The 12,235-nt window shown below is 36.1% G+C and overlaps 1 protein-coding gene across 3 annotated transcripts in view; it reads right to left on the bottom strand.

The window, feature by feature from the left end:
* The window catches only part of LOC132121715 (dedicator of cytokinesis protein 1-like), a 216,444-nt gene that overhangs the window by 125,814 nt on the left and 78,395 nt on the right, over nt 1-12,235 (bottom strand). For all 3 annotated transcript variants that reach the window (XM_059531438.1, XM_059531437.1, XM_059531436.1), the window contains exons 26-27: nt 8,285-8,412; nt 5,062-5,157 (exon numbers count right to left, since the gene is read on the bottom strand). In XM_059531438.1, the coding sequence (XP_059387421.1) occupies nt 5,062-5,157; nt 8,285-8,412 (224 nt within the window). The remainder of the gene's footprint in view (nt 1-5,061; nt 5,158-8,284; nt 8,413-12,235) is intronic.

The following is a 12,235-nucleotide window of genomic DNA, read 5'->3' on the forward strand; positions in this document are numbered from 1 at the left end:
CGAGAAGAGGAGTTTTCACTGCATTCTCCAAGTTAGCAGTGTTTATTCGTTGCTTGAGAGATGCTGCAACAATGTTCTTGGATCACTTTCTGTGATTCTCCAAGGCATATTTGAAGTACTGTAGAAGACCGCAGTTCTTAGGGGCCGTTCATATATCGCGTCTTTTGCGCTCTCAAGTTTGTTATTTCCAATGGAGGCGTGCGGTATGAGCCCTCATAATGGAAGCGACGCGGTGCGATGCGCCCGTTTTTCCCAGGCACGCCGGCACCGAATTGAGTTAAAAACATCTCAACTTTTCAGAATGCCGCAAGCGCACCGCAGGTCATGTGACAAGAACTAAACATTGAGCTTCATCCTTTCCCGTAACAACGTTGAAAGCTCAGCCAAGATGAAGGAACAGCTGATCATAGCTGCATATGTATTGCCATTTTGAAATAAATTTAGTAGCAGCGCTACTGAAAGCGATTTTTTTGTGCTGCAAATCCATTTATCCTTTGCTGAAATTTCCACGTCTTCATGGAGAGAGCACAAATTTTGCTTGCATACATCTTCAAATATGATGTGGAGAATCACAGAAAGTGACCAAATTAGGTTTTATTGTGAATTTTTTTTTTGCGAAATTCGAATATCATTTTTATTTATCGAATAATTAGAGCAGAACGAATATTCGAATGTTCGACTATCCGTGCACACCCCTAAAATTAATGTTACACACATAAAACATAAAACGTATTTATCAAATTTTATGAGGGAAAGAAAAAATAATCCTAAATCACTGTAAATGAGGTAAATAAATGAGAGTTAGCTGACATTTACTAAGCTCAACTAGCCTGAGGGTGAGTTTTCAATGGTGGTCTCGTATCAGAATTGTGTAATGTCATATTTCACTGGAAAATTGGCAGTTTTGATATCAGGAACCCTACTGTGGCGGTGCAGATGCTAATTGTTGGAATGTGTAATTATGTGTGAATAGCAGCTTTAGATTCGAAAGGATGTGAGATCTGTTCCCTATCATCAGATTACACTGGACAAGAATAAACCTACTGCAGTGATCTGGGAGCAACAGGGAGAAAATAAATCAATCAAGTACAAATACAGACCCGATGACTACGATTCACTCCAGATGGCAACAGCAAGATCATGGGATTGATTCTGTGGGATGATTTAATATTAGTACAAAGCCTGCTCTGAGGATCATGATAACAGTGTAGAGGAAGAGAGTTTCAGAAGAGCATTTGAGGCGGAATAACCATCAAAACTAAATTAAATAAAAATAACCTACAATAATAAATTAATAAAAAACCTAAATGAAATAAATTAAAAGTAGCTTTGTGTTATATTGTAATTTTAATAAATAATAAGTTCAGACTGTTAAAAATAACTGTCAATAATTACATAAAAAATAAAAATAAAAAGAATTTATATATATATATATATATATATATATATATATATATATATATTTTTTTTTTTTTTTTTTTTTTTTTTTTCATTAGTTTGAGTGGGAAAAAATAGTTTATGTGGATATTGATGTATTTGTGCAACCTTAATTTTAAATAAAATAAAACAAAATGAATAAAACTGTTTTGGAGCAAATATATTATTTAATAATAACAATAAAAAAGAAATAACTGATACCTCCCTCTCATTCCCAGCAGCAAATCAAAAGAGACTAAGAGTTATTACATTTCTCCAGGTCACAGTGAAGGAGTGTGTGTGCATTTCCATGTTTATTAAGCAGGGAATTCCCACGCAGGCTTGCAGAGGGAAACGTTCGGTATTTCCCATGCGAGAGTTTGAAAAACTCATCTGAAAAGCACTTAAAGGCGGACAGTCAGCAAAAACCTACAGAGAGAAAAAAATCAATCTGAAGAGCCTCTCTATCATCACAAATGTATATTTAATGCACAGAGAATGTGGTGAGAATGTAAATCTAAGAGGATATTGCTGCACTGATGCTGCAGACCGCACCTGACGTAAGGCATGCATTGTCAATCAAACAGAGCAGCCAATCAAAAGCCTACTTACTCCACCTTGCCCCTCCTACTGCAGAGGAATGGGAGGGGCCTAAAAACTCTGAATATAGACAAGCACTGATCCTGACAAAGAAAAAAGCCTCCTGTATGGTATAGTTGAGGTTTATAAGGCTCTTAAATACAAGACAGGCAGAGAAAAGACTAAAACACTAACAGCAAATCATAAAATACTGGAGTGATGATCCTCCAAATCTTTTTGTCTGATCATGAAAAAACTCATTATATATGCAACATATGATGCTACAGAGGTTGCTCGGAGAAGGTTTAGCATATTGCTATGCACTCAATGTGTTAGATGCACTAGATGGTTAACATTGCATTTCTAAATGGTTGCTTACGTACAGTACATTAGGAGAAAAATAGCCAAATAGCTCCCTCAGATCTCAAAGTTAATTCATAATCGGGTTCCTCCTTTATCCATGGGATCTTTAGACTCTTATGTCATTGTTAAATAGTACATACAAGCCTCTCCTCAACCACTGCATGATGAGATGTGTCATCCACAGTTAATAATCCAATACAATCTGTAGGATTCAGACTTTTTGAAATTTAAGAAGACTTTCTTAACTGTAAGACACATCTGCATGCACATGGCGTGTGTGTGTGTGTGTGTGTGTGTGTGCGCACACTGATCAGTCTCATTTAAATTCTACACTCACATCCAGCATAACCACAGAGAAAAGTTAATGCATAAATCTGAATCCAAGCAACAGAGCCCTGACGAACAAGGTCAGCGTGAAAGAGCAGCCCACAGAGAGAAAATACACACACACACACACACACACTAATCTACACACAATTCAACTGAATCTGCAGCACATGCATTCTTAAACATACTTATACATAAAAAAATCATACACAGACATAGCTTCAAATCACAAGCAGTCAAATCTCTAAATCTGAGAACTTCAAGTATTGAAATGCATCATTAAATAATGACATGTTTGCATAATTAAAAGCAGGGTCTGGGTTTTTTTTTTTTATAAAAGATAATAAAAAAGATATTAAAAAGTCTTAATTCTCTCATTCTCCAGTCAGAATGAAACTAGTTTAATAGCAGTCTAATACTCTGTTCTCATTAATGTTGGATATTTCGCCCAACCCTCTTGCTGGCAGATGTGCTCAGTTGGCGTACGATTGCACCGCATAAGACAGAGGGATTTACTGCAAAGGTCAGCAAAGAGTACAGTATGTGTACCCTGAGAGTGATGAATGGGCATTATGTGACTCGACCATCAGGACTTGAGCATCTGGAGTTTAGAACCCTTTTAACATAAGCTCAGTAGAAAGAAGAGGCATAAATCAGAGGTTCGTTCTATAGTAACACCACAGCGCAGAGCTACTTCCTGAACTCTACAGGAGAGAGAATGATAGAGGGGTAATAACTGAGAAAGGCAGGAAAGTACTTCAGTGGCATATACATGTTCAAACGTCAGTCACTAGAGACCTTTACAAAGTCTCATGAATGTTAGAGGTGTAACGCTACACCAATGCCACAGTTCGGTCCGGTTCGGTTCGCTGTCAGGGCAGGGTTCATGACATGGCACCAGCAATGCTAAAGAATACTAGATTCACTTTTAACTAGTGCTGTCAAACAATTAATGATGATTGATCACACCCAAAATAAAAGTTTTTGTTTACAAAATATATATGTGTGTGTACTGTGTATATTTATTATAAATATATAAATACACAAACATCCACGTGTGTGTGTGTGTGTGTGTGTGTGTGTGTGTGTGTGTGTGTGTGTGTGTGTGTGTGTGTGCGCGTGTGTCTGCAGCTTTTGAGTCCAAGACAAATTTCCAGTTAAGGACAATAAAGTATATATGTTATGTAAACGAAAACATTTATGTTGAATGCAATTAATCGGTTGACAGCACTACTTTTAACTTAATTGCTCTCTGTTAGTTCACGTTAAATATTACTCTAAGAAATAAGGGACTTTAAAAATTGTTGCTTTATAAAATGTATTACCAAAAAAAAATATATTGCCTTGCAAAAAAATGAAATACAATAAAACAATGCCTAAAAAATGCAAACAAGTCATTGGACAACATTATTTAGGCTACATATAAAAATGCATGTGCCATGGATAAATAAAATGGAATAGTAGGTTTATATTTTAAAATCTATTTAATATAAATTATATAATAGAATTTCAATATTGGTGCATTCGCAAAATTCATGGTCCATCTTTGGTGCTTTTGCATATTTTTGAACAATTGAAAGCTCTATTCTTCATTAACTATAATTGCATAAAGGGTTTGGAAAAAATGAAGACTGAGTATAGAGGGCGAGGAAAAGAGATGTTTAGCATGCATATGGAGAGATGTAAAAGTCAAGGACGGCCACTATCAGCATCTCTGCACTTCTGGCAGCCTGGAGCTCTCTGATTAAACTACATCCTAACACCTGATCTCAAATCAGCTCGGACAGGAGGACTGCAAACTAAAGCAATGTGTGCTTCTGTGATCACAGGAGCTGTAAAAGCAGTGCCAAAAGACGCTTTGAGTTTCCGCCATCTGCTCAAAATCAAATGAACACAAACACAGACACCAACAAACCAACAGTGAACAAAATACTGAAAAATATTTACAAACACATCAGGTGGAGCGGCTTTGTACAAATATATGCACTGGCTCAACCAAAGGTGTGAGTTAGGGGGAGGGGCTATGAGCTGATGACCAATGAGGATGAGAGAGTTTGGGGAAACCTTTTTGAAAACAGTCAGAAATGACACATTTCAGCTTTAATGTGTTATTTTTCTGTTTGGATCACAAAGACCACAAGGATTTGAGTTGGATATGCCAAAAAATCTGAAATCTGATTTTTTTCTGCCTGCCTGAACAAAGCCAGGCTGTGAGTGTGTATGTGTGTGTGTGTGTGGAGATATTAGAGGATTGCAGACAGCAGCCCAACTGCACTGCTGTGGTAGAACACACTGTTACTAACCACAGACACAGGAAAGCCCAAATCTCAGCACATCCCAGAGGAACAAACCTGTGACAGAGAGAGAAACACTTACTATGAGAGGAGAATCTCGGCCCATGGAGATCACAGTCCTGTTTACCGTCCTCAGTAGCTTCTCCATTATGATCTGAACATGCCACTGCGTCGGGCCCTAAAACCACACAGAAATACACCACTAATAAATGATTTATCCACATAAGACAACATTTTCAGAACAAACATTGACAAACGCCATTTCAGTGGCCTTAAAGGTACAATTTGTAAGATATTTGCAGTAAAATATCCAAAAACCACTAGGCTAGTGTTATATATTTTGTCCAGCTGATTACTAACAATATCTCTAATGTTTTCAACTACTTGTAAATTATGAGAAAATTCCCATTCTAAACAGTGACACGGGGCAGTGCAGTCGCCTGTCAATGACGTTAGTTACCCTTTGATACCGCCTTTACTGACGTAGAAACCACATGACAACAGTGTTGTGGACAAATGCGTAAGTAGTGTCTAGCATCCAGCAAACCACTAGCTTGCTTCAACCAGTTTCTTATTTACTACTACTTGCATGTTTTATGGTGGATTGTGTTACTTATTTATGGAACATAATTGCGGTTTACCATCTGCCGCTGGTTCTGTCGACAAGTACAGCTCCCGTAAACATAGAGGACAAGAGGAGAGAAAGAGCGATGATCAATATCTGTGTTGCATTTTCTAGATGGAGAGAGCTTTGCGACAAACTTCAACTAGAAAGAGATGCTGATCTCGCTTGTGTTTTACTCGACAGGTGAGTTGTTTTGATTTGTTTCTTTACAGAAAACGTATGCTATTATAACGATCAACAAGATTAGTATTATGGGGCATACACGCCAAAAGTGGGGCATCGCGTCGCTAGACCCGCACGAGGACGCGTCTGCTTCATAGTCTGATCTTTGCATTGACTTTGTATGTAATCTACTCGCGCAAATCGCTGAACTCGCGTGTGCTATGTAAGCCCAATTATTGTGTTTGAATGTACATGAGTCTATATATTTGTTGAACAAGTGGTAATCGTTTTCATATCATCTGATTGATGGCCGTCAGCGGTTGGGTAGAAGACAACAAATCCCATCATTCCACGCTCCTCCTTAGCGTCATCAAGCCACGCGATTGTTATTGTTTTGGTAGTGCACCCTCTAGTGGCAGGTCCAACAATCTGTACCTTTAATTGGTCTAAAAAAAATATCATGCGTTTCTTACCATTTATCTAGGATGGCAACATATTACATAATTTATATCAAGCAGCATGAATGATAATCTTAACCTCTCTGAAATAAGTGACATGAGTGACTGTAATGCATATTTTTCTTTTTATTAAATTGTCAATTTCAGACACGCTGAACATGACCTTGTGTTTATAAAATAAACAAATTCACTTTTAAATGTATTTGGTCTATTCGATGACTTGTGAATGTGAAATGTTGAGTAGAAAAATTGCATCACTGCAGGGAATGTGTGATCGTGGTGTGTGAACGCTGCTGGAGTCATGTGTACTAGACAAGGACAGATATATAATATATTAGTCAGCACAGATAACAGATTTCTTCAAATTTCACTAGTGTAAAAGCAATCTGCATCAGATCCACCACTGCGAGCTGTGTGTATGTTTGTTAGAGGGCATCCTGATACACTCACAGCAGATCATCAATTATTAAACAATCTTTTCCAAGATCCTCCTCAAAGGATGCTGCTGATCTCCAATGAGAGCGAGAGAAAGAGAGAGAGACAGAGCGAGAGAGAGGGGGAGAGAGAAAAAGAGAGCGAGAGAGAGAGAGAGAGAGAGACACAGAGAGAGACAGAGAGAGAGAGACAGAGAGAGACAGAGAGAGACAGAGAGAGAGAGAGAGAGAGAGAGAGAGAGAGAGCGAGAGAGCGAGAGAGAGGGGGAGAGAGAGAGACAGGGGGAGAGAGAGAGCGAGAGAGCGAGAGAGAGGGGGAGAGAGAGAGACAGGGGGAGAGAGAGAGACAGAGCGAGAGAGAGAGAGAGCGAGAGAGACAGAGCGAGAGAGAGAGGGAGAGAGAGAGAGCGAGAAAGCGAGAGAGAGCGAGAGAGCGAGAGAGAGCTGTAGACTTTGATGTGATTATGTAACACACACTCGCACAATGGTTCAAAGTGTCACCCACAACACCGGGAAGTGAGGACATCAGTGATGTACATACATACGTGTGTAAAGCAGTGTTATTTTAGTATCTTCAAGATACTATTATAGTGTTTATTAATATTTTTAATTAGTTCTTGCTTTTTGATTTTCTTTTTAATTTTAGTGGGTTTAATGAGTAATTTTGTTGTTGTTTTTCATAAAAAAAACACTAGTTTTAATGTATCTATATTATTATTATTTTTTTTTAACTTTTAATTTCAGTTTTAGTTATTTTAGTACATGTTTTTACATTTTCAGATTTTATTCAATTTTGTTAATTTTACTAATTTTGTTTGTCTTTTTTATTAGTTTATGTATACAGCTTTTTCACTTTTAGTTATTTTAGTTTGTTAGTTATGTCATTTTAAGTTTTAGTCATTTTGTTGCGTTTTTGTCATTTTTATTAGTGGTTTTAATGTCTATCGTTTGCATAAATTTTTATCCGTTTTAGTTATTTTTATTGTTATATTTCCTGCTTTTTAAATGTTAGTTGTTTTGTCACTTTTATTCCTCTTTTTAACTAAGTGTATAAAGTTTAGATTTTAGTCTATATAGTTTTAGTTTTCTGTATAGTTTTTATAAATTTTACTTCTGTTTTAATTCTTATTTAACTTAGTACATCAAATTAAACTAAATGAAAATTAGTTTAGGTTTAGTTAAGGTTTTTATAGTTAATTACTTTTCATTTATGAAAAAGCACATATTCTAAAAGTAGTGCTAATAGACATTTCCTTTAACAGAGACGTTAATGAAGTTTTCTATTGATCACGACGGCAGTAATTGATCAAATGACGGAGAACAGTGAGAACAGTGCATCTGGATATCTGCCCGGGTAAATTGCAGTCGTGCGTCATAGAATCCAATTAACAGTCAGAACATGAGCCAAAAATTAATTAATTGTACTTCAATAAACTCACATCTCTGAGCGGGTCACATACAGGTCATGAAAGATGAAGGTTGTGACAGGAGATAAACATAAAGAGATTTGCCTTTCAGTGAATACTTCACTTTAGGAGACTTTGCTTTTCCATTTTTGGGTGAAATACTCCTTTAAGAAGCAGAGACCTGTGTGTGTTTGTGTGTGTGTGTGTGTGTGTTTCTCACCACATCCTTCCTGTAAAGCACCTCCAGGATGTTGCTGAGCAGCTGACAGCAGGAGTCCAGCTCCTCATGATTCTCCAGGTGAAGTTTGAGCTGCTCCGTCATCAAAGGCAACAGGATCTCTCTGCAGTCTACACACACACACACACACACACAACAGGTGACATAATCTCTTTACAAGCTGAAGTGAGCAACCTCGTTGACCTGAAATATTAAATATATCAGCCTACAAGCCAAGCGGTTTTTAAATAAATAACTATATAACACAGTGAAGACATGGAAATGAAAATCTTATCAAAACCACAAAATCTAGATTTACATTTTTAATATGTTTTTAAAAATGTTTTAACAAAACATTTCGTTACATTGTTAAAAAACAAATATTTTAACAAATAAATTGTATTACATAAAAAAAACAAGAAAGAATCTTCTGCACTACAACTAAACCAATGTAAGCCAATGAGTTAATGAAAATCTATATCCATCATGATAATTTATATAAAATAAAAGATTTGTAAATTCTGAACTTAAAAGAAGTTTATTTTTATTAAAAATTCTAAATAAATAAAAAATGTAGGTGACTAAACAAATGCAAGTAAATAAGCATCAATGATTATAAAGAAAATATGTAATAAAAATAAAGCTGCATTTAAAATGACAGAATTATTTTATTAGAAAGCTCTAAAATTAAAAAAGAACAAATAAATTAAATGGACAGATCATACTGAAAATGTGAAAATCTAAATCTTTTTAAAACCACAAAATCAAGTTAAAGCAAAAAAAAAAGAAATATTTAAGCTTCTTCTCCATTTATAGATGACTAATTAAAAAAATCAAAATGTTGAAAGCACTGAAGAAAACCGTTTTATTCAAAATTCAAAATAAATAGAAAATTAAAAAAAACTAATGAATAGATCATACTGAAAATGTGAAAATCTAAATCTTTTTAAAACCATAAAATCAAGATTTAAATAAAAAAGGCAAAACAAATAAATGGTATTAACATCTCACCAAATGAGAGTATAATGAGTATCTTTGATTATAACAATAATTTGTTATAATAAAAGAAAGTAAATGAAAATAGATGTGAAAATGCTAAAATTAAAAGAACCAACTATATTTTATTAAAAATACAGTGTGTGTGCTATGAATTGTCAAGGAACCAAATGGCCAAATATTTTCTGATTAAAAAGCCTCAACAAAATATCTCTATTCTAATATCCCTATCTCTCTCACACACACACACACACACACACACACACACACACACAAAACTTGAAAGTGCAGATTGACATCTGCTCCATAAAGGAAAGAAAGCAAATGCCATAAATCCAATAAAACAGGAAGTGGGCGTGGCACACAATCTGTCAATCCGCATGGAAGGCGGGGTTTGGTGAGTCTCTGTGTGAGAGCTGAATCAATGTAAATCAGTTTTTCTTCTATGACTCATTACTGGAGCAAACACACACAGAAACTCCCGCTGGCCTTCCTGAGAGCTCATTTATCATGCTGTTCAGGCCAGTTTAAACTCGTACAAATAAATCCACACTATCCTTTTACAATACGCTTTTGCATTAAATAACTGACCTGGCCGTGAACTTTGAGACGGCACTTTACCAGGCAGAATTAATCACAGCGTCCGACATCAGCAGCGAGACGGCATTCCTTAAATGAGTCCTGACTTCTGCTTTACTTCATTTCACTCAACAAAGTCAAATGCCCCGTTTCCAACGCAGGAACTTTACCCAGGAACTAGGGACTTTGGCCTGGAACTAAAAGTTCTGGGTAAAAAAATGCCCCTCAGAAAGTCCCTGCTGGCGAGGTGGTATTTTCCAAAGTACCGGAACTTTCGGGGGCGGGACTTGGCCGCTAAACATCCTGATTGGTTGAGTTCACGCAGCATTGGTTGAGTTCAACCACCATTTATTCGGATCAACATTTTCAAAATATTACTGTTATTGTGTCATGAAATGTAATTTAAAAAGTATTTCAGAATGTAGTTGTTTAAAACTCAAATCTGTGGTTTATTTATAAAGACAGCGCCTATTTAAAAATGTGTTTTGCCGATCTCAGAGACGGTCAGCTCCACGCGACACCAAAGAGACAGAAAACCAGGGGGAAAGTTTAATTTGTTTCATCAGAGTTATTACTCACTTTACAAAAATAAAAATGTATAATATATAAATAAAAATAATAAAATAAAATAATGCATGCATACATTTTTTCCTCATACAAATGCATGCATGCATAAATGCATTAAACGAATAAATTAATGTATAAATGCATTAATGTACAAATGCTTTAAAATAAATTAAAATAAATAAATCCTTATATGAATGCATGAATAAGGGCAGAAATAAATCCATAAACATTAATATAAATAAAGTCTTTATGCTCCAAGTCAAAAGGCACAGTCTTCATGAATTGGATGATGATGAAACCAATCATCAGTCTGTGTTTACAGAAGTGGAAAGCATTTAATCACATGCTGTCCATGATTTCATATTGATGTGTGGCACCAACACCACATTTGACATTTTCTGAAGAAAACGTGAGTGGTGCTTGACCTCAAGAATGAGCATTAGTAATAGTCACGCTCACTCTGCTTGGAAAAACAACCATTAAAAATGCATATTAGCATGCTGTCAAACTGAATTCAGAAATTAACTTCAGAATAACGCTCATTAGACAGAAATGAAAAGTGAAATCCTCTGGAAACACGTCATTTGCGTCAACAATCATGTGTAGTTTACATTAGCTAAATCTGTTATAAATGAATAAATGGAAGTTGACAAATTTGTGCTGTAGTGCAATGAACCACACACAGTCACTCACACACACATTGCTCAGAAAAACAACAAGTGACACCAGCCGCGAGCGCTCAACACTTCTGTTCAGGTTAGACAGGCCCATCTGAGGGCAATTTATTCCAGTGGATCTGTTGGCACTGGAAAGCGTGTGTTGGAGGAATCAGCAGCCACAAACACACTCTGAGACGAGCCGGCCTTCAGTGAGACCCGAAAAAAAGAACTACAGCTCAACAACTTCTCAAATCTCAGTTTACCACTACTACTGGTGCCAAACACACTGGCAGAGTTAGAAAGAGCAGCAGCTGCATTCAAAGCACTGCGACAGAGCTCTGAAGAAAAGACAAACGCAGAAAAAATCGGATCAACTATTATTTAACCAGCTTACAAAAATAACTTCTATTATATTATATCATAATAATTCACTGTACATGGGAACTCCAAAAAAAGAGTAATAATTTACAAAAATAATATTCATTATAATTTAACAAACAAGTTACACTTGTGGATTATTTACCAAATAATCAGATTATTTGGAAATTAATCATAGTATTTATTGGTCTCATTCATTAAATCCTGATTTCTTTCTGTCGTTCCTTACGAGAGCGAGAGAGACTGAAGCGCATGACAGAGCGCAAGGACGAGTGATGAGTGATTTAATTAAATCAGAACAGGAGACACATCCACAGATAATTACTGCTGAATGACGTGCATCTTCTTACAATCTACCCACAGAGCTGCCATATGTCACTGCTTTAACACACACACACACACACACACACACACACACTGCATCATACATGCCATTGACAAACATTCATGAGTATTACCTGGATTTCCGCAAGAAATGCCCCAATGCAGAACTTTCTGTTGACAACTGTATCACATCAAAGAGTGCTTAAGCAATTACATGAGCTTCTTAAATCAGACGTTAATGAAATGATTCTTAACTAGTAAGCTGCAACCCAAAAATGAGTGCAAAGTCAGTTTCAACTTATTGCAAGCAGCAAAAAAACAAACTTATTTAAAGCTTACAAAAATGAAGTTGATCTGCTGCATTAAATTTCAGGGTATGATCAAATTTAAGTTATTTCAACTTAACTTATATTAAATTGACTTTAATTATCAAGTTGAATCTCATGTAACT

This window comes from Carassius carassius, chromosome 39, assembly GCF_963082965.1.
Source record: "Carassius carassius chromosome 39, fCarCar2.1, whole genome shotgun sequence".
NCBI lineage: Eukaryota > Metazoa > Chordata > Actinopteri > Cypriniformes > Cyprinidae > Carassius > Carassius carassius.